This window comes from Nomascus leucogenys, chromosome 24 (genome assembly GCF_006542625.1).
Source record: "Nomascus leucogenys isolate Asia chromosome 24, Asia_NLE_v1, whole genome shotgun sequence".
NCBI lineage: Eukaryota > Metazoa > Chordata > Mammalia > Primates > Hylobatidae > Nomascus > Nomascus leucogenys.
Genome location: NC_044404.1, coordinates 15,656,871 through 15,679,359, shown reverse-complemented (window position 1 = coordinate 15,679,359; position 22,489 = coordinate 15,656,871). Strand labels below are relative to the sequence as shown.

Sequence of the window (22,489 nt, the reverse complement as noted above, 5' to 3'; positions counted from 1 at the left end):
GTGTGGAACTGAAAGTCCCAAGTTGGTGGTGGCGTATAGTGGCGTCTCAGGCCCTGGGTGGCGTGTGGGGAGGACACTGCCTTCCCCAGGCATCCCGGCTGCTGTAGTACCACCCCTGGCCACCTGGGGGCAGCGATACCCTGCCTAATCGAAACTCCAGCTCCCACACCCTGCCTGGGAAGACCCCAGACCCTCGCCCACCCTCGCATGGAATAGATGGGGAGACTGAGACCCAGTGGGGGCCTGATCTGTCTAAAGCCACACACAGACAGCTGCTGGTGCCCGCCCATCACCCCTGGGGTTTTCCAGCCTGTGGAAGACTTTGGGTGTCTCCATGGCAGGGGTGCTTGGGGGTCTCTGGGCTGCACAAGCCATAATTCCCAGGGCCTTAATGCCACTGCCGGCCACCGTGTGGCCTTGTGGAGAGGCAGCCCCTCCTCTCTGCTCACGTGGCAGGTTTGCGAGCCATGACCTCGACAGCCTGGGCCCTGCCTCTTGCCGCCCCACTTGCCTGTGTGTCTCTGGGAGACTTTCCAGGCCTGTTTTGTTTTGTTTTGTTTTGTTTTTTGAGGCAGAATCTCTCTGTCACCCAGGCTAGAGTGCAATGGCGCAATCTTGGCTCACTGCAACCTCCACCTCCCGGGTTCAAGCAATTCTTCTGCCTCAGCCTCCCGAGTAGCTGGGATTACAGGTGTGTGCCACCACGCCCGGCTAATTTTTGTATTTTTGGTAGAGACGAGGTTCCACCATGTTGGCCAGGCTGGTTTCGAACTCCTGACCTCAGGCGATCCACCCGCCTTGGCCTCCCAAAGTGCTGGGATTACAGGTGTGAGCCACCACACCCAGCCACCTGGCTGTTCTTATCTGCAAAAGAGGAATAAAAATATCACCCCTTGCATGGGCTGGTTGCAAGGATTTAAATGAGTTAATAGACACAAAGCACCTAGACTCATGTGTGGTGGCAGCATCTGGGCATCAAACACCAACCTCCTCCACTGGGGCGGGTCCCCTCCCCTCCCAGGCTTTGACACCACTGTCCCTACACCCAGGTGACCTTGTCATTTCCCTGCCCACTCACCATCAAGAACCATACACACATAAAAATATAGAATTTTATCTTCTTTTAGTTAAAAAAAATAATCGTACCACGGAATGAAGAAGTAGCATTTTTTTGGGGGGGTCGGGGAGCAGGGAAGGTGAGAAGGGGGAAAAAAAAAGCAAAAAGCCCAAAGAAAAAAACATTTTATATTCATCTGTATAAACATATCCGCTAAGGCAAACGCAATCCGGGGCCGAGGCTGCTGCGCTGGGCTCGGTGCCTCCTAATTTCTGCAGATTCTAAGGCCAAAAAATAAAACCTCTGCAAGCCCGCGTAGCTTCGAGGACTCCTGGGGCATTTTACTAAAATAAAGAGTTACCGAGTTTAAAAAGCAGTGACGCCGTTATGACACACACTGAAAGTTGCATAACTGTGACCTCGAGGGCCACTCACTTGTTTGGACTGAGTGATGGTCACAGTTTCACGACACAGCAACAGACACCACACACAGGCACACGTATGTCAGCAAGCACGTGGGAAGCTGTGGTCGAACCGGGCCGGTGGCATGGGCCTGACCACGGCCTGTCTGCTGCAGGGCACCAGGGGGTTGGGGTCCCCATGCTTCCTCAGGGGGTGGGCATGACAGGCAGGTCGCTGGTGACAAGGCAGTGGACATCACTTGGGGAAGGATGGCGGTAGAGGGCTGGACAGGCCCCCGCTGCCCACCGCCTGGCGCATGCAAACACACTTAAAGCACTTCTCGGACGCTTCTCGGAGAATCAAGATGAAGCGCTCCTTTCCTTCCCTAGGAAGGCGCCAATTCTTCCTCCCACCCCACTCTCTCCAGAGCCCCCTGGGACCCTCAGGGTGTTCTGGCTGGGGTGCTAAGGAGCAGTGTCTCCGACCCCCAGAGCCTTCCCTGCCCATGATCCCACGGCATGCCCGGCAGGGGGTGGGCCTGTGAGGTAGATTGGCACAGCTGCCCCCACACCCTGCCTGGCTGGGCCCCAGAGATCTGGGGTTCTCCAAGTCAGCATGGGGTGCTGGGGGCCTGGGTCCCTTCACCAGAACAGAAGCTCCCCACCTCCTCTCCCATTTCAGTAGATGGAAGAGGCAGAGGTGGAGGAAAAGGCCCTGGGGAGGGGTCCCCTCGTGCCTCCAATAAGCCCCTGGGTCCCACTCCGTGGGGGCAGCCCTGATTCTATCTCTTCTGCTGTCTCCCAGCCTGGGAAGGGGCTGGCAGGGGGCCCCAGGGGCGGTGCAGCCTGCTGGAGGAGGGCAGGGGTTCCCAGGCTGGGGGGACAGGGACGTGTGGAGGGTAGGCACATGGGGCCGGGAGGGACCTAGGGCCAAGAGCTGGGCCCGGGGCAGTGCTGGAGCAGGCAGCGGGGCAGTTAGGGGTGCAAGAGAGCCCAGGGATTGCCAGGGAAGGCCGGGCCGGGCAGGGAGCCAGCGCCGGTGTCGCAGCCTCGTGAAGAGTGGAAGGGAGCGGGGAGGGGCTGGGCCACCTCCATGAGACCCCTGAACTTGCCCCATTCACAGACATTTTTAGGTTTTTAGTAGTGGTCCCGTCAGACACAGGCAAGGATTCAGGCTCGGCCTCCCATGCGCCACCCTTGCCCGCCACATTGGGGCTGGAGCAGGGCGGTCGGCTGCACCCCCGCTACTTAAAGGTGGACTGCAGCTCCTTGAAGGCCGCTTTCCGCTGCTTCATCTCCTCTGCCTGCTTCTTCCTTTCCTCCTGCTCTGCCTTGATCTCCTCCTCGAATCGGCTGGACACGTTGATGGCCTGGACCTGCGGGGGCATGGGGGTGAGGGGGTCAGGGCTGGATGGTGTATGTTGGGGGTTCTCTGTGCTACAGCTGCTTTTTCTTTTTTCTTTAATTTTTTTCAGATGGAGTCTCACTCTGTCGCCCAGGCTGGAGTGCGATGGCGCAATCTTGGCTCACTGCAACCTCTGCCTTCCAGGTTCAAGCGATTCTCCTGCCTCAGCCTCTTGAGTAGCTGGGATTATGGGCACCACCCACCATGCCCAGCTAATTTTGGTATTTTTAGTAGAGACGGGGTTTCACCATGTTGGCCATGTTGGCTGGTCTCGAACTCCTGACCTTAGGTGATCCACCTGCCTCAGCATCCCAAAGTGCTGGGATGACAGGTGTGAGCCACTACGCCCGGCCTTATGACTGCTTTTCCTGGGGTCCCTTCTGGCTCAGGCTTCTGCTGAGTCCTCCCCAGCAACACAAACAGCTTGACCACAGCAGCTCTGGCCCTGGGTCAGGCACTTCATTCACCTTCCTGAGCCTCAGTTTCCTCACTTAGAACCTGGCACCCAATAACTCTGATCTTATGGAGTTGAGAGGATTGAAAGAGAGAACATATATTCTGTGGCTGCTACAGAGCAAGGGCGCTCGAAGGGGAAGGGAGTCGCTCAAGCTGCTGCCATCCTGATCCTCCGCTTCCTGTCCAGGGAGCCCAGCGGCACACCCAGTTCCACTGATGAACCCTGAAAAGTTCCACCAATGCTCCGACGCCCAGAGGGAGGTGGGAGGCAGTCTCTGGAAGGAATGTTCTTAGCAAGGAAAGAGAGAAACAAGGCGGGAGAGCTGGGGCCCTGGGTGGGCAGGACCCAGGAGCCACGAGATCACAGGTGTCCCCTCCATCTGAGAACCTGCTGAAAGGGGAGGGTATTGTGCATGCAGGTGGTCTCTGAGCCCCCAGGCCTCCTCCCAGGCTGGGGCTGGTGGGGTTGGTGTCTACCGGGGACCCTGGAGAGCCAGTGCTGTGTTTCTGGGCCTGCCCTCCTAAGGCCCAGTCCTCTGGGTTAGCGGCTCAGTGTGCCAGGGCCGGGGCACCTCAAGGTAGTCCCTGTCCCCTTTTCAAGAGTACACCCCCGTCACCCACCCCCTTGGCGGCTGCCAAGGATCTCAGCCAGGAGTGGGAGGAGACAGAAGACAGAGCGTGTGGGCCTGGCCCAGCCTAGCAGGGAGTCAGCTCCCATCTCTGTCTGCAGCCTCAGCAGGGACGGGAAGGGGACGTATTAACTTCGCGCCAACCCAGGGTCCCCTTGTCCTGGAGTGTGGGTCAGGGCACCCCTCGGGCTCCTCACCTTGGCCTCAAAGAAGCTCTTGGCCCCCTTGACGCCCTCACTGGAGACGTCGATCTCGGAGAGGCGGGCCAGCACGCACAGCCCGCTGTCCTCCTGAAGCTCCCCGGCCGCCGCCTTGCGGAAGATCAGGAGGAACTGCAGTGGGGAGAGAGGCGCGCGGTATCAGGAAGGGAGGGAGGGAAGGAGGGGAGCTGGAGTCCCTGGCCGCACCCAGGCCCCAGCCTCAGGCCTCCCCTGCAGAGGACTGGGGGGCAGTGAGCTGGGTCTCGCCCCTTGCTGCTCCTGTGCTCCCCCTCACTGGGCCTCTGCCCATCTGTACAATGGGAGGTGATATGACTCATCTGCCACCCAGGATGCTGGCCTACTGCAGCCCTGCCCCGCCCACACCAGCTCCCGACGACACGGCCTCAGCCTACCTCTTACCTCTGTCTCCCACTGTTCCCCAGTGAACCTACTCTGCGTTCCACGTATTGAGTCCTACGGGTGTCATGACAGAATGAGGGAGCCTCCGAGACAGTAAAAGACATGCCCCAAGTCTCAGCGCCTGAACGTGTCAGAGGGATGGAACCCTGCTCTCTGACTCTAAGCTGTTACCCTGCACTGCCCACACCTCCCGCCCAGCCACTCGCACTCCCCCACCTGCCCCTGCCACGTCTCTCCTTCCCTGCATCCTTCATGCTTCCTGCCAGACCTCCTGGGCCCCAATTGGGCCTCGAGTCCCCACACCTAACCCTGTGCTGCCTGGGGTCCAGGATCATCGCTATCTGGCTTGGGGACTCCATTTCCTTCCTTGCGAAACAGCCTTGCCCCTAGCTCCTGTCTCAAAGTGAGATCCTGGGCGTGAAGTCACCCAGTGCCATGGCCCTCTTCCTCTGCATCACAGCACTGATTTCCCTCTGTGGTTCCTCCCCCTCTACACTTCCAGGAACCTTCGAGCACAGAGCGTTTCTCTACCCCAGAGCCTGCACAGGGTCAAGTATACAGAAATCGCTCAATATATGCTCCCTATGTGAAGGAAGGGATGTCCCTCCCTCCTCTTCCTCCCTGAAAGGATCTCAGAACGCTCCCTGGTGCCTGCTCTAACAGGCCCTCTGAAGCCTCACTCAGCCAAGTAGCAGCTGCTCACAGCTACTGTTCAATGGCAATGTCATTCATTCATCGACAAAGGGTGGGGGTTGGTCTCTCCCGGGCCACCAGGTCCCCAGGTGAAGCCCCTGGTAGGGGAGTGGGGCTGAGGGCCGGGCTTACCTCCCGGAAGCTCAGCTTGCTGTCAAAGTCCTCATCCACCTCCTTGATCATGTTTTTCAGGCCCAGGTGGGTCTGAGGGGCCCCAAGTTTCTCCATCATGAGTTTTAGCTCCATCAGGTCGATGAAGCCATCCCGCCCGGCATCATACCTGCAGACGCAAAAAGAGAGGGCATCTTGGCACTGGCTCAGTCAGAGAGGCCGCAGGCTTGAGTGCAAGGAGACTGGGGGATCAGAGGGCATCTCCCACCAACCATATCATCCCGTCACTGCTGGAAGGGACCTCAGTCCAGGCAGAGGGCCCATATGTGGCTCAGCTCCTGCTTGGTTACCTCTGATGACAGGGAACTCACCACAGGGCCGGGCAGCCTCCTGCATGTAGAATAGCGCTAACTTTTGGACAAGCCTGAGGCACAAGGAAGCTGAAATGACAGCCTCCGTGTGCTGAATGTGATGGCACAGACAGTGAGAAGGAATTCTCTGGGTTTTTTTTTTGAGACAGAGTCTCACTCTGTTGCCCAGGCTCAAGTGCAGTGGCTCAATCTCGGCTCACTGCAGCCTCCACCTCCCGGGTTCAAGCGATTCTCCTGCCTCAGCCTCTCGAGTAGCTGGGATTACAGGTGTGTGCCACCACACCCAGCTAATTTTTTTATTTTTAGTAGAGACAGCGTTTCACCATGCTGAACTCCTGACCTCGAGTGATCCACCCACTTCAGCCTCCCAAAGTGCTGGGATTACAGGCGTGAGCCACTGTGCCTGGCCGAGAAGGAATTCTCAGTACCATGGCAGGGTGGATCAGGCTCTGAGCTGAGCACTCACCACCTCCATGACCAGCTGGCTTACTGGCATCTCCATGGGCACTTGGGGGACATCTCACCCCCACCCTAGAGGCAGAACCTTGCAGGCAAAGGCATGGTTTCTCAACCTCAGACCTTAAACAATCTGGACAGAACAAATCCTTGCCGTAGGGGCTGTCCTGTGCATTGTGAGATGTTTATAGTAGCATCCATCCTGAGTTGTGACAGCTAAAAATGTCTCCCAGACATTGTCAAATGTCCCCAGCGGGATAAAAGCATTCCCCGTTGAGAAGCACTGGGATAGGGGATGTGACGTGGGTGTGGAAGGCGGCCTCTTTCCATGTGATAAATGACTCTTCTTACTCAGCACCCTCTGTACTGGGGGGTCTATTTCATGCCCCCCAGCTTGCCCTAGGTACTGGGAAGGAGGTTAAAAAGCACACAGTAGGTGCTCAAAAACGTGTAATGAAGAAATAAGATGTGAATAAATGAAGGGGTATCTAAGGCAGGGTCTCTGCCTTTGTCGAGGGCACAGAGCAGGAGGGGGGCAGGAGGCAGGGCCAGGTGGCAGGAGGCGGCCTGGGTGTGTTCAGGGAAGTGTGGTGAAGTGCCTGCAGGGAGTGGCAGAGATTGGCGGGGCAGTGGGGAAGCTGGGAACAAGCATCGGGCGATAGAGATGCCTCCCCTCCGCCCTGCACACTCAGGTTCTCTCTTTTTCTACCACCAACAACCTGGCAGAGACAGGGATGGGGTTGGGGGCAAGTCCCTCTTGACTGGCTTCTGTGTAGTAAGAGTCTAGGTGGCCTCTCTGCCTGTTCCCTGGCTGGGAAGGCAGCACTGGTTCCTGGAGCACACAGCCTGGTGAAAGAGGGTGAGGCGCTGTTTGCCCAGCTGGGCTCTCTTATCAACCAAACACCTGCCCTACTGGTCTCTGGGAACAGCGTGGGAGGAAGACGAGATGGGGGCTGGGGAGAGTGATCCCAGAGTTGCTAACACGGGCTTTTTTTTTTTTTTTTTTTTTTTTTTTTGAGATGGGGTGTTGCTTTGTTACCCAGGTGCGATCATAGCTTACTGCAGCCTCTACCTCTTGGGCTCAAGTGACCCTCCCGCCTCAGCCTCCCAAGTAGCTGGGACTGCAGGTGCATGCCACCATGCCTGGCCAATTTTTGTATTTTTTTCGTAGAGACGGCATGTCAATATGTTGCCCAGGCTGGTCTTGAACTCCTGGGCTCAGGCAATCCTCCTACATCAGCCTCCCAGAGTGCTGGGATTACAGGTGTGCACCACTTTGCCCAGCCAAAATGGGTTTTTCTGCACCTAAAGAAGCCTTGTGCAGTCCCCAAGGCCTTGAACTCGCTAGTGACAGTGCTGGTGACAGCAGCGCAACACATGGGGCTGTGTTCCAGAACCCTATGTCCCGGGCGCTTGAGCTTCTGCATGAATATGTCTCGTTTCTGCACCTTCTTCCGGGCTCCCCAGATCCCTTTGCCTTCTCTAGTTAGGTGTACTTTGAACACCTAATAGCAACCATGTACTGAGACCTGTCTTTATGCTGGGAACTGTTTACTTTACTTAATCCTCCTAATAACCTTATTTTACAACCAAGGCTCAGAGAGGTTAAGTGACCCACCCACAGTCACACAGCAGTAAGGAGGGAGCTGGACTTCCAGACTAGATCTGCTGAGCTCCTAAACTTGCACATTTGCTCTGTACCCAGCCCCTCCCCAACGTGTCCTGGGGCTGCTGCAGAACACAGACAGCTGCCTGGAGCGCAAGGGGAGCATTTGTGCGAGGGGTATAAATAGTTCACGAGCCAGTGAGTCAGTGGTTGGAAGTGACACAGCAAAGATGGGTCTTGGGAGCCCTGGAGGGAACACAGGGTCCTGAGGCCTTCTGCCCCACTGATGGGTGAGGGCTGGGGTGGAGGTGGATGGGCCAGCAGCCCCTGTGGGCAGTGGCCACCTCTGTGGCAGTAGAAGGTGTGGGACTCAGAGGGTCAGGCAGGCCAAAGCTGCTGTGGTCCAGCCTCCACCAGGAGCTGGAGGGGCTCTGGGGGACACAGCGGAGGCCCCTCTTGCCATCTCTGGACCCCGTTTGCTGCCTGGTAGAGGGCTGGGCGGGCGCCACATGACCGTGGCGCTGTGCAGGGGCACCTGGTGAGGGACTCATCTTTCCTGAGCCAAGTCACGAGGACTCCCCTCCTCAGTGCCCCCCAGGAAAGCAAAGCCCCTGCCACTTTCTGACCCTGGGCTCCCATGAAGGTCAGCGATGACAGTCAGGCTCTGGAGCCAAATTGCCTGGGCTCCTCAGCCACAAAATGCAGCATCTCATCTTTTTTTTTTTTTTTCTGAGATAGAGTCTCACTCTGTTGCCCAGGCTGGAGTGCAGTGGTGCGATCTCGGCTCACTGCAAGCTCCGCCTCCTGGGTTCACGCCATTCTCCTGCCTCAGCCTCCCGAGTAGCTGGGACTACAGGCGCCCGCCACCACGCCCAGCTAATTTTTTGTATTTTTAGTAGAGACGGGGTTTCACCATGTTAGCCAGGATGGTCTCGATCTCCTGACTTCATGATCCGCCAGCCTTGGCCTCTCAAAGTGCTGGGATTACAGGTGTGAGCCACTGCGCCCGGCCAAAATGCAGCATCTCTTAAGCTGGGGTGCATGTGCCCCTCAGGAGACATCTGGCAATGTCTAGAGATGTTTTTGGTTGTCACACCTGAGGCGGGGTGGGGGGGGTGCCGGTGGCATCTGGTGGGTGGAGGCCAGGGAAGCTCCTATAGCGCATAGGGTGTCCCCACCACAAAGAATGACCTGGCCAGCTGGGCGAGGTGGCTCACGCCTATAATCCCAGCACTTTGGGAGGCTGAGGTGGGCAGATCATGAGGTCAGGAGATGAAGACCATCCTGGCCAACATGGTGAAACCCTGTCTCTATTAAAAATACACCAATTAGCCAGGCATGGTGGCGGGCACCTGTAATCCCTGCTACTTGGGAGGCTGAGGCAGGAGAATCACTTAAACGAAGGAGGTGGAGCTTGCCGTGAGCTGAGATTGCGTCACTGCACTCCAGCCTGGGCAACAAAGTGAGACTCTGTCTCAAAAAGAAAAAAAAAAAAAAAAAAAAAAAAAGGAATGACCTGGCCCCAAGTGCCAGTGGTGCTGAGGCTGAGAACCCTGCTGCAATGGGGCCTCTCTCATGGGCCCCTGTGAGGAACGAGTGAGCTCATCCCTGTCAAGCTCCCAGCGCACAGAGCTAGCTGCATAAATGGCAGTCGCCACCACTAAAACAAGACTGAATCACCTTCACTAAACTCCCGATGGGCCAGCACTTTCTCTTTACAACCCCTGTGCTCAGCAATCCTCCAGGTCCGGATTAGGTCAGGAGGGCTGTTATCGGTGAGGCCACCGGTCCCATAACCAGCAGGTCAGGGGTTCACGCCCCAGCCCCTGGGTCCCACGTGTTTCTCCCTGAGCCCCAGCTTTATTTATTGCTCAAGTGCATGGGTTTTTTCTGCAGCCAGGGGCAGCTCAGTTTCAGAGGAAGTGAAGATAAAGTGTCCAAACTTGGATGGAAACGTGGGCTGTGGATCCCTCTGTCTTTGGCAGCTTCCAGGCCTGGCTGGGCCGCAGCTCAAACCACGATTTGAACGACCGCCTCTATCAATCAAGGGCCAATCAATTACTGGGGCTGGGCTCCATCCAGGGCAGGCTCTGGCCCCCAGGGGGACAATATAGGGGCTGGCTGCGGTGCCAAAGAGTCCATCACCAAGAGGAGGTGACGGGGGCTGCGAGATGCCAGGTGCTGGGGTGGGAGGTGAAGCCCCCAGAGGTAGCCGTGGAGGAGGCCATTCCCAAGCGACTCCTGGAGAGTGGCCATCTGCCCTGTGCCCTGGGCTTGGATGTGGTCTAGTGCAGGGGATCAGCCAGGTTCCAGGGTCAACCTGATTGAAGATGGCCTTGAGGGTTTGTGGTTACATCAACTCCGCTGAGACTGACCTGGATCTAAACCCCAGCTCTGCCACCTGCTGGCAGAGTAACCCTGGTCAAGTCACCTAACCCCACAGACCTCAATTTCCTCATCTACATCATGGAGATCAAAGAACTCATCTCAGGATGGAGGCGAGGATTAAAAGAGACGATATAAGCAGACTCTTAGCACAGCGCCTTGTCCACAGGAAGCACTTCATACATGCCTACTATGATACTAAAAACCAGTTATTATTATTCCTAACATCTACCTTTAAGATTATTAAAGAGTAAATGAGGCTGGACGCGGTGCCTCACGCCTATAATGCCAGCACTTTGGGAGGCTGAGGTGGGAGGATCACTTGAGCCCAGGAGTTTAAGACCAGCTTGGGCAAGATAGGGAGACCACATCTCTTTAAAAAAATAAAGGGCCAGGTGTGGTGGCTCACACTTGTAATCCCAGCACTTTGGGAGGCTGAGGCAGGCGGATCATGAGGTCAGGAGTTTGAGACCAGCCTGACCAACATGGTAAAACCCCATCTCTACTAAAAATATAAAAATTAGCCAGGCATGGTGGCACGCACCTGTAATTCCAGCTACTCAGGAGGCTGAGGCAGGAGAATTGCTTGAACCCAGGAGATGGAGGTTGCAGTGATATGAGATCATGCCACTGCACTCCAGCCTGGGTGACAAAGTGAGACACTGTCTCAAAAAATAAATAAATAAATAAATAAATAATTAGCTGGGCATGGTGGTGTATGCCTCTGGTCCCAGCTACTAGGGAGGCTGTGGTGGGAGGATCACTTTAGCCCTGGAGGTTGAGGCTGCAGTGAGCCCTGATCAAGCCACTGCTCTTCAGCCTGGGCAACAGAGTGAGACCTTGTTTAAAAAAAAAAAAAAAAAAAAAAAAAAGAAAATGAAAATGAGATTACAGATATAAAATGCCTGGCACATAGTGAGTCCTTGAAACCTGTTAATTTTATCATCATCATAATAGTTGTTATATTGAGAAGTTTGTGTGTGTCACATATACACATCATATACTTCACATATACAATATAAAAAGGGTGATGATATTAGAAATAATGATAAAAAACACACTGGCTTCTGCCACAGGCTCCAGTCCTGATTGGTGGTACAGGGCTGGGAGGCAGGGCTTGTGTGGCTTGGCCTGGAGGCAGGGGTGGACATGACGACCCAGGGGATCCCTCCAGCATGACCTCTCCTCTGAAGGCCCACTTTTCCCCTACTAGGCCTGACGCAAAGCCCCAGCATCTCTGGGAAGTGGGAAGACAGATGGCCGCTGGATAGAGCCCTTGAACAGGGAGAGAGGAGCTTCAGGGAGCGAGGAACCTTCCCTCGGGGTTGGAGAAAAGTGATGAAGGGGCTACTCTCATGGTGCCAGTGTGTGTGTGGGACAACTGGCAACACAGGAGAGAACGAGGTTCCACGAAAAACAGGCATCTCCTGGGCTAGAGGGCCTCTCACCCACCAGCCCTTCTCCCTGAGCTGGAACTGAGGTTGCAGCTGGCTTAGAGGATCCAGAAAAAGATAGGTCAGCCTGCAAGATCCACCCAGATAGCCTGGTCTACCCGTTTTACATTATGTAGGGAAACTGGGGCCCAGAGTGGGCAGTGACTGGCCCAGGGTCACACAGCCGGCAGACTGCAGGATTCCAACAGCTGGAAGTTTTTCTCCTCCCTGGCCACCTGTCTTTTTCCTGGTCCCATGGAGGGTCCCACATTCTCAAGCTTGCAGGGCCAGCAGAGGCTGGACTGAGAGCCCAGCTTGGTGCCTGTTTGGGAAGGCCAATGCCATTCGGCAGGACTGGCAGAAAGCACCCAGCCTGGGAGCTCAGCACTTTTCTCCAGCACCGGAGGGAGGCTGCGGGGCCTGGCACCATGCCCGCATTCCTATCTGCCTCCCCTTGAATAGTTCTCGCCAGGGAGGGCTCAGCAGCTAGCTGCACCCTGGATGCTGGGGACAAAATCCCCATCCATCCGCCTCTTGAAAGTGGAGCAGCAGGTTACCCCCCAGTACGACACTTCCCCTTTGGGGTGAGCATGGTCCCCGGCTGGTTGCTTCCCTGCCCCTGCCCCTCTCCCCAGTTCTGATAACTAGGGAGTCACAGGGGTAGGCAGTGGAGGTGTCAACCATGCATAGTGCAGACGTCCCAGCCTTGCACCCAGGTGAGCCCCACGTCATAACCTATCATCATTCCTGGCTACTCTGCTGAGCACTTGCTATGTGCCAGGCACGATGCCAGGTGTTTTGCATCAGATCTTCACAAGAAGTCTATGAAGCGGCATGAACATGAACCGACAAGGAGACTGAGGCTCAGAGGGGAAGCGACTTGGCCCAGGTCATAGGTGACAAGGGTGTCGCTGGGCTCTGAACCAGGCCTGATCAAACACATGCACTCTTAACGACTATGCTATGCCCTGATGCCTATCGGGACACAGCAGAGAACTTCAGGGTTGGAAGGGATATTGGAGGCCACCTTATTCAGTCCTTCCTGAAAATCAGATTCCTGATGCAGTTCGTTGTTTAGTGCCTTGAATACCTCTGAGGACAGGAAGCTCATTGCTTACCTAAGGGGGCCCATATTGGCTTTGGAACTATTAGAACGTTGCGGCCCGAAGCGGTGGCTCACACCTGTAATCCCAGCACTTTAGGAGGCCAAGGCGGGTGGATCACGAGTTCAGGAGATCAAGACCATCCTGGCTAACACGGTGAAACCCCCTCTCTACTAAAAATACAAAAAATTAGCCAGGTGTGGTGGCAGGCGCCTGTAATCCCAGCTACTCGGGAAGCTGAGGCAGGAGAATGGCGTGAACCCAGGAGGCGGAGGTTGCAGTGAGCTGAGATCGCGCCACTGCACTCCAGCCTGGGCAACAGAGCGAGACTCCATCTCAAAAAAAAAAAAAGAAAGTTGCTCCTCGACCACGCACAGTGGCTCACGCCTGTAATCTCAGCACTTTGGGAGGCCGAGGCAGGCGGATCACTTGAGGCCAGGAGTTCGAGACCAGCTTGGCCAACATGGTGAAACCCTGTCTCTACTAAGAACACAAAAATTAACTGGGTGTGGTGGTGCATGCCTGTAATCCCAGTTACTAGGGAGGCTGAGGCAGAAGAATCGCTTGAACCCGGGAGGCGGAGGCTGCAGTGAGCCAAGATTGTGCCACTGCACTCCAGCCTGGGTGACAGAGCGAGACTCTCTCAAGAAAAAAAAAAAAAAAAACAAGAAAAAGAAAAAGAAAGTTGTTCCTCATGCAGGTCCCCCCAGGCTGCACCGCACAGTCTGATGGCAGAAGGAAGCAGAGTCATTGCAGCCACTGCACACGGGAAGGTGGGAGCACAGGGACCCCAATTCTGTCTCTTCTGACTCCCATCCCAGGCTTTGCCGATGGCCCCTCTGGGCGTGCGGGTCCCAGGAGAACAGATAACTGGATGGGGTGGGTGTTGGGTCTGGGTTCAGGAGCCCTCAGGCCCCCCGCTTCCCCAGTTCCTGCATGTCCCCACCCCCAGACCGCCTGACTCATATGGGGAAAGTCCAGCGCTTGCCACTTCCTCTAGTCCTATCTGGGGATCTCACACTTGATCTGTTGCCCTGGGTCAGCTAAGTGGGGTATGGGGTGGGGAGAGAGAGAGAGACGGAGAGATAGAGAGACAGAGAGAGAGCACACAAGTGTGGCGCTTGGGGCTCCCCCACAGAGGATAAAGAGGGAGACCCCAAGCAATTTGCTGGGGGGCTGTCAGGGCTCGAGGGCATCCTAACCTGGAGTTCAATAACCTCACGCCGCACCCGCGGCACTCCCTGCCGGCCGCCCCCTTTCCCTTCTTGCTCTTCATAATCATTATTGTTATGATAGTGATTATAAAGAATATATATTGAATGCCTCATATTAACATAACCCAGTGTTTATAACGTCACTTCATCTTTACTCCCTTCATCTTATCCTCTTACAGCTCAGACAAAGTCATCTGCCTAAGGATAACCTGGGGTCAACCTCAGGAAGTGGTGGGGAGACGGCTGTGCGGGGGCCTGAGCCGCGGCTTAGCGCTTCTTAAACGTCAATGTGCACACCTGGTGAAGCTGGTTACAGTGCGGATTATGGGCTGGGCGTGGTGGCTCATGCCTGTAATCCTGCACTTTGGGAGGTTGAGGTGGGAGGGTGGCTTGGGGCCAGGAGTTTGAGACCAGTCTGAGCAACATAATGAGACCCCATCTCTACAGAAATAAAAAAAAAAATTAGCTGGATGTGGTGGCATGTGCCTGTAGTCCCAGCTACTCAGGAGGCTGAAGTGGGAGGATCATTTAAGCCCAGGAAGTTGAGGCTGCAGTGAGCTATGACTGTACCACTGCATTCTGTCTGGGTGACAGAGCAAGACCCTGTCTCTTAAAAAAAAATGCAGATTACAGTCTGGTAAATCTGGGGTGGAACCTGAGCGTCTGCATTTCTAACATACTCCCGGGTGGTGATGCTGCTGGTGTTTGGGCCACTGTAAGCGTTCAGAGGACTTGGAGCCGGGGAGGCCCAGGTTCAAATCCTGCTTCTGCCCCTCACTAGCTGTGTGACTTTGGACAAGTCACGTAACCCTTCTGAAAGCCCAGCCTCCTTAACTGTGAAATGGGCGAGGATAATGTTGCAGGATAAGAAAGGACTGAACGGGAGGCTAAGCATCTGGTTTGAAGGGTCTGATGGCTCAGGACTCCCCGGGCGGCCCGGCTCCCATCTGGCCACACCTTTCTGGCACTGACCCCTGCTTCTCTGCTGTCCTTGAAAAGCGGAAGTCAGCCAAGGAGAAGGCTGCCTGGCAGTCAGGGGAACTCAGCTGCTCCAGGGTGTGGGGACCTTCCCTGCTGAGGCTGCAAAGTGACTCTGCCTCTGCCGGTGGGGCTGGCCTTGCAGAAAGGACCTCTGACATCCCCTGAGGCAGCAAGGCCTGCTGTCCTGGAGCCTAGACTCTCACAGTGGAAGCCAGTCCAAGCCACCAGGCCTTGGACCCAGGTAGCATAGAGGAGAGCGAGGAGGCCGAAGAAGAGAAGGCAGGAAGGGTGGACCAAAGAGGAACCGAAAGTCCTGGGCTGGGAGTGTGGGGAAGGAGAGGTGACTCAGAGGCTGATGCATAGCGGAAGTGGGAGGAACAGAGTAAGGACCAAGGCTGGGAAATCCTCCCTCCCCAGGGGTGCAGGGCATTCTCCCCACCCACTGACCGTAAGCTGCAGGTGAAGGACCCCACCTCTCCACCTCTCTAAGGCTCTGGGAGGCTCCCCCAAGCAGCAGCCACAAACACGGCTTCACTGGGCCTCTGGGGGCTCCTTGCAGGAGGCTCTGGCTCAAATCCTGTCACTGCCACTTAATATAATCTTAGACAAGTGACAATCGCCTTGAGCCTCAGTCTCCTCATCTGTCAAATGGGGATAAAAATGATAGTATCAGGCTGGGAGCGGTGGCTCTCATCTGTAATCCCAGCACTTTGGGAGGCTGAGGCGGGCAGATGACTTGAGGTCAGAAGTCCAAGACCAGCCCGGCCAACATGGTGAAACCCCATCTCCACTCAAAAATAGAAAAATTAGCCAGGCGTGGTGGTGTGTGCTTGTAGTCCCAGCTACTTGGGAGGCTGAAGCAGGAGAATCACTTGAACCCAGGAGGCAGAGGCTGCAGTGAGCCAAGATCACGCCACTGTACTTCGGCCTTGGCAGCAGAGCAAGACTCTATCTCAAAAAAAAAAAAAAAAAAAAAAAAAAAAAGGAAAACAAAGACAGTATCAATCTCATTGTGCTTGTGTGAGAATTCAATTCAATTCTCTAAATAATATACATAGGCTCCTCCAGGAATGGCTAGAACTAGTGGCTCTGTTTAACAAGGAGGGGGCCCAGAGGCAGGGGGCTGGCTACAAAGAGAACATCAGCATGGTGTCATTCATGAGAGCTTTCGGTCCTTATGGCAGAAATAAAGAAAAAAACCTTCCATTGCTAGCCTTGTGGGTGCATCCTCTCTACCCCCAAACCTCTGTACATGTTTGTTCTTATAAGACTGTAAGCCTCTTGAGGGCAGGAACTTGATTCATTTAATTCTCTGGATCTTGTAGCGCAAAAACTTAATAAAATATCTGTTGGAAGAATGATCACATACGAGAACCTTGTATTTTTCAAAAACATCATCTATCATGCAAACAGCCCAGACACCATGATGGGCTCTTCAGAAAGACTCAGGGCGTTTTTATACCTAATCCTCAGAACTTTACCAGGTAGGTTCTTGAGCCCCAGGGGAAACCGAGGCTCAGAGAAGCTGAATCCCCTGCCTGGAGCAACCCAGCTGGGTGGTGGCAGACGGGAATCCCCGTTGTGCACCCTCCAGAGCTGTTGTTTGCTCTCCCCTTTTTTGTGCCACCTGCCTTCCCTGTAACTAGGTGATAATGAATTCATTTCTCCCTTTTTGTTATTTATCAAAGCCATATGTAGCTGTCAATCAGAGTGGCTGTTCAGTAGGAGAGAAGGAGGGCTCCAACCCTGGGTCCTGTCACTAGGGCCCAAAGCAAAGGGTTGTCGACAACCTGGCAGACCTGGAAGCTCCACTGGTGGTTAAGTGGAGGCAGCCAGTGGGCGTCATGGAGCTGCCTCTGAGCCAGCCGCAATGACCGCTGCCAGGGCCCTATGAGGGGCCCAGGAGAGGGTGTATGCTGAGCTGGGGATGGCGGTGACAGTCATTTAGTAACGACTTGCTCTGTGCCAAGCACTGGGCTAAGCGCTGTACAACAACGCTGTGAGGTGGGTCCTCCTGTCCCCCCTGTTCCAGGGTGAGGAACAGAAGCTCAGAAGGGCTCCAGGGCCCACAGCTGTATTCAAACCCAGGGCTGCAGACTCCAGAGGCCCTGCCGACTGCGTCCAGGAAGGGCTCCTGGGAGAGGTGTGTGCCCTGGAGGTGGAGGGGTGGAGAGGAGGGTGGGAGGCTTCCAGAGCTTGCGCAGGGAAGAGCTGGCCAGAAGGAAAGGAAAGCCTGCCTCTCTGACGCGAGGTGTCCTGAGATGAAGTGCCTGGGGATGACGGTGGGGACAGGGCCTGCAAGGCTGGGCTAGGCGGGAGACAGGGATCTAGGGCATCATCCTCAGATTCCATGGCAGGTTCAGAATTACACGGCTGCCTACCTTTCCGGCAGGTCTCAACTTACAAAACCCTCCAGAGCCCCCGCTAGGCTGTTGTCAGCTCAGGGGTGGGCACTCCCGAGGCTCTCCAGGGCCATTCTATTTGCCTCTCTGACAGGAGGGTTCCAGAGCCAGCCCTGGAGAAGCACAGAGAGGGAGGGAGCAGCTGGGGGATCAGAGATGCTGGACGTAGCCTGAGGCTGCATGGGGAGGGGGATGGAGAGTCCTGGCTGCGAGGGCCAGGGAGACGCAGAGCCTCCTCGTGCCTGGCACTGGGCCAGAACTCTAAGTGTGTCATGTCCTCTGAGCCCCACCCTGAGACACCGGGACCACTCTCCCCATCATACAAGGTTTCAGTCTCACCGCAAACCTCTCCGTAACCCTGAGCAAGTCACCGCCGCACCTTTCTGGGTCTTGGTTCCCTCTTCTGTCAAATGGGGACAGGGGTTGGAGTCAACCCTCCCGGTCTGTCTCAGGAGGAACCTGAATGTCTCTAGGTGTGAGACCAGTGATGGCTGAGAGTCTGTCTATCTTCCCCCGTCCCCTCTCTTCCCCTCGATCTCCAGCCTCAGGAAGCACCTGCTGAATCAACACGGATGAGTGGACCAGAAGGCCCTGGAAGGCAGTTCCAACATCCAGAAGGACTCAGATCCCCTCAGACATACGCAGGTCAGGGCTGAAGGACCTTTGGGGGTCATCAGGGATAGCCTGCCCCTTTTACAGGGGGGCAGACTGAGGCCCAGGGAGGACAAGCAGACTAGGATGGAAGCCCAGGTTCTTCGCTCCTGACCCCCAAGGAAAGGCCGGCTCCCATTCTCCTGCTGACCTCATGGTCTCCTGCCTCCTGCTCTGGTGACTGGTTTCCCAGGAGGGCAGGCTCCCCTCCTCCCTGCCCTCTGCCCTCCCCAGAGCCCTGGCTCTGATGCCCTGGCTCTGATCCCAGGACCCTGCTTGGACCCAGGAGGCTGCAGCCCCACTCGGACAGCGGAAGCAGAACGGGGGTTTTGTCTTCCGCGAGAGCCTGTCTGTTGGCGGCGCGACTGGGCTTGGTTGGCACAGTGAAGCCTTGTTTCCTTGAATACACAATCTGCACTTTCCACCCTCACCCAGGCCCTGGTGGGCAGTACTTGCTTCCCTAGAGGTCCAGCTTCCTGGCCCCTGCCTGCCCCATCAGCCCTCCTAAAACCCTGGCAAGAAGTGCTGGTGCCAAGGGGTAGCTTGGAGGGGTCCAGCTCCCCTCAGTCTCCCTCAGAGTACCTCTCATCAAACTAGACCAGAAACAGCCTATGTAAAAAAAAGTGAGTTTGCCGTGCAAATGAAGCTTCCAGACTGTTCCCTCAGCCACATGCCACTTCCAACCAAACTGCAGCCTCCCAAGTCCCGCTCATATGAAGTGTCTGGGTTCCCCCAGAACAGCTCCATCTTTGTTTTGGTGGCCAGTGGGCAGGGAAGCTGTGGAAGCCCAGAAAGGCAGGCTCTGGGGGAAAGGAGAGACTGGGGCTGGGGGTGGGGACATGAGTGGACAATCCGCCACGAACATGGAAGCAGGTGTTGGAGAAGGTTTTCCAACGTGAAAGCAGATGTCTGTGATGGGAAACCCAGAAGGGGAAGAACCTGGGATTTGGAGTCACAGACCTGGGTTTGAATCCTGGCTCTATCATTTTCTAGCTGTGTGGTCTTGGCAAGTTATTTAAGACTCCTTGTCTGCACAAAGGTGACGAAGAGCTCTGTGTCACGGGGCTGTTTGAAGGACCTGGTGAGCGCCTCAGCACTATCAGCACAGGGATCTCCGTGGTGTCTGAATCAGCTCTGCACTCCCCGATGGGGGCAGTGACAGACAGTGATCCATACCCACCCCTGCGTCTGCAGTGATTGACAGACAGTGATCCATACCCACCCCTGCATCTGCCCACCCGGGAGCATTCAAGTTACTCTTCCAGGAATCCTGGAAATCCTGCTCTCCCAATCTCGCCAGCCTTCCGCTGGGAAGAAACTTTAGAAGAACTCCAACCAAACACCCTGGAGCGAAGGAGGTGGGCGCCCTGGGACTTTCTTGAAGAGGTTCAGAGGGGCCGGGGGTCAAGGACTTGATTTTCCCCCAGAATGACCTTGGGAAAGTATGGGACTGGGAACCAGAAATCCCTTCCCCTGCCTTGGGGCCAAATGCAGAAGCTGCTGCAAGCTGTGGTGAGTAGGGGCAGAGCCTTTCTCAAACTGTGCGGTTGCAAAACGCCCCTTCCTGGGCTTCCGGCTTGATGTCGGGCACTGACAGCTGCATGTGGCTGAGGCTGACACCCCTGGTCTGCCCCCACCTCCTGCCCAGCCAAGCGGGAGCTGGCCTTGCGGCATCCCTCCCTCAGCCTTGGGCTGCCTGTGCCGGGTGGGGCTAGACCTCCTGGCTCACCCCCAAGACTCAGCCTCAGGCCAGTTCTATCCCTGTCTAGAACCACTCCAGACCAGCACCCAGATCGTGGAACAGAGGCTGTTCCCTCTCCAGGAGCCAGGGGGAAGGGGACAGGGAACAGGAGGTGGGGAAAGGTACCAAAGGGAGGGGCACTGGCACCTTCCCCATCCCCTGGGCACACACATGGCTGGGAGAGAGTGGTTGTGCATCTTAGACCCAACAGAGTTGGACCCAGGGATGGGCCCGAGGGAGCTGGGCCCTCTCTCTCTAGTCCCTCCACAGAGACATTAAGATTGTTTTTGTGGGGGGACAGGGGGATGAGCCCACAGGTCTGGGGGTGCCCATATACCCTGGTGAGGGCACAGAGTGTGGAATCTGATGGAATAAAGGGTAGGGGTGGGGGTAACAGGGCAAGTCACATAGGAAGGGGCCCCTTTTGACTAGGGTGGGTGTGGGACATGGGGGGTTCCTGTGGGGAGGGAACCCCTTCCCACAGGATATATGGAGTGGGGAGGAGAGATGGGGGGGCTTGCGACAGAAGCAGGGGAGCGGTGACTGCAAGCTGCTGGGTGCAGGGGGGTGGGGCGGGTAGGAGGGGGAGGGAGGCCTTCCAAACCCGGAGGGGACTCGGCCCACAGGGACGACTGGAGTGAGGTTTACACCAGAGGCTGAACAGGGGCCGAGGAGTCCCTTCCTAGGGAGAGCACTTGTGAGTGAAGGATTTGGGTCCTGGCTAATGAGTGGGTGGGGATGGAAAGGGCAAGTCTTTGCCCCCAGTTTGCTGGTAGACGCTAAATAACTGGAGAGGAAGTTGGGGGGATCCCTGCCCAGAACCCACCTTGAGGGAGACCTGAGATCGCAGAGGAAATGAAAAGACCTTAAGGGAAGGAATGTGGTTGGCATGTGGTGTAGAGGGGCACTGGGGTGGGTGTCTTTGGCCAGCGTGTGTTGGGGTGGGGGTGGGGAACGCGAGTAGCTGGGATCGGGGAAGGAAGGCCGCTGGGTCCTCCCTGGTGTGTGCGGTGTGAGGTGATGGAGAAGCCCCACTAACAGGGCGGGGGGCCCGGGACCCACACGTGTGGTGGTGGGGGTGGGGCTCGCGGGGCCTGGCGATTATCTGGAAGGAAGCTTGGGGTCCCCCACTCTGTGGACGCGTCTACGGTGTACCGGAGGCAGCACAAATACGAGTCGCTGCCGCGTGCCAGGGGCCGGGGGTCCCCCAGACTAACGTGCGTGGGGAGATGCCGGGTCTCGATCTGGAAGGGGCCGCGGAGTCCCCAACCCCGGTGCGTCTGGGTTCGGGGAAGCTTGGCTGACGGCAGGGGGTCCCGGGGCGGAGCGGGATCCGGGGATCGGGGGGTTAGGGGCCCGAGACCGGGTCGCGGGGCGGGCGGGGGGCCGGGTCGCGCGGGCACTCACTGCTTGAACATCTTCTCCATGTCCTTGATCTGCTTCCTGGAGAACTCCTTGAACTCGGTGTAGGGGTTGAAGACGCGGCGGCTGGGCGATTGGGGCTCGCCGATGCCCTGGTTGAGGTCTGCGCGCCGCAGCAGCTTGGCGCTCAGCTCGCAGTCCGCGCTGCCCAGCGCCTCCGCCGCCTCGTCGGGCGCCCCCGCCGCCGCCGCCGCTGCCCCGTTCAGCCCGGGCTGCTCCGGGGTCTCGCCGCCGCCCTCGCCCTCCATCTGCAGCCTCCGGCTCAGCTTGGTGGCCAGCTCGTCCGTGGCCATGGTGGCCCGCGCGGCACTCGCCTTGGCCGGGCCCCTGCTCGCAGCGCAGCGCCGCCGGCCGCGCTCTTCCTCTTCCTGACACTCCCCGGGCCAGGCACCGCCCCCGAAGGTGGGACTTGGGCCCTGGCGGGGACCGCTCGCCCCGCCCTCGCCCCCGCCCCCGCGCCCGGGCCGGGGCCCGGGCTCGCGCGGCATGCGCGTGATCGCTCCTGGCTGCCGGGGGTCAAGTGTACTCTGCGCGCCCCGCCCGCCGTCGTCTGCCCCCCGCGAGGCTGGGGAGCGCAGCGGAAAGCCATGTCCCTCTTCGTGCCCACCGTAGCAGCTGAGCGGGAGGGGTCCGGCTGGGGGCCGGGGCCGGGCGGGAAAGAAGAGGGCTCCTCCCCCGCGGCCTGGGTGAGGAGCGGGGCTTGCCGGGGGGCGGGGGAGCGAGGGGGGGCGCCGCCCCACCCCCTTCTCCGGAATCCCCACGCTGTGAAGTCATAATCCTGTGTCTGTGACACCTGGTCGGTTGCTATGGAGACGACTCGCTGTTAAACACTGGCGTTCTCAATGAGGGTTGCAGGGGTTCCGAGGCGGACCTGAGGAGCAGAAACCCCTGTTTAGGGTGAACCGTGGCGGGCGCCGATGGCCTCTTGGAAGAGGACAGACTAGCAGCTGCGAGGGAGATGGGACTAGGCTTCACCCCTGAAAGGGCCCCTGGAGACAGCGGGTGAGGGACAAGGGAATGGGCTGGTCGTCCTCTCTCCCGAGGCCCCGCACCATCACACGGATGACTTGGCAGAATAGCTGCTGGGCCAGTGTTGTCGCCTGTGACTGTACTTTAGGGAAACTGACAGGGAGATCATGATGTCGCCATTTTGATGGGGTCCCCAGAGGACAGATGTCCTCCCCAATGGCTCCTGGACAGGACTGGGAAAAGAGTTCAGATAGTAAGTATCTGTGTGGTCTGGACTGTCACCTTACAACTGCACAACTCTGGACCTCCAGCATCAGAACCACTGGGGCCTAGGTTAATAATACAGATTCCCAGGCTCCAATTTGGACAGACAAAACTGATCT

General features: G+C 57.0%; 1 protein-coding gene across 1 annotated transcript; it reads right to left on the bottom strand.

Annotated features, from left to right (window-relative positions):
* Positions 1-1,098: 1,098 nt before the first annotated feature.
* EFHD2 (EF-hand domain family member D2) lies at positions 1,099-21,668 on the bottom strand. The gene is made up of 4 exons (XM_030805835.1): positions 21,123-21,668; positions 5,394-5,541; positions 4,146-4,280; positions 1,099-2,834 (listed from the first exon to the last, which is right to left on the bottom strand). The coding sequence occupies exons 1-4, from the start codon at positions 21,623-21,625 to the stop codon at positions 2,703-2,705; spliced, it is 918 nt and encodes a 305-aa protein (XP_030661695.1). The 5' UTR covers positions 21,626-21,668; the 3' UTR covers positions 1,099-2,702.
* Between the last annotated feature and the right edge of the window lie 821 nt (positions 21,669-22,489).

What these genes read in the sequence shown, in the direction of transcription:
- EFHD2 (XM_030805835.1), bottom strand. Translation starts at nt 21,625, where the DNA reads ATGCCGCGCGAGCCCGGGCCCCGGCCCGGGCGCGGGGGCGGGGGCGAG. An exon ending in ATGGAGAAGATGTTCAAGCA is followed by an intron (nt 5,542 to 21,122) that starts GTGAGTGCCCGC and finishes TTGCGTCTGCAG; the next exon opens with GTATGATGCCGGGCGGGATG. An exon ending in AGAGCTTCTTTGAGGCCAAG is followed by an intron (nt 2,835 to 4,145) that starts GTGAGGAGCCCG and finishes ATGCCCCCGCAG; the next exon opens with GTCCAGGCCATCAACGTGTC.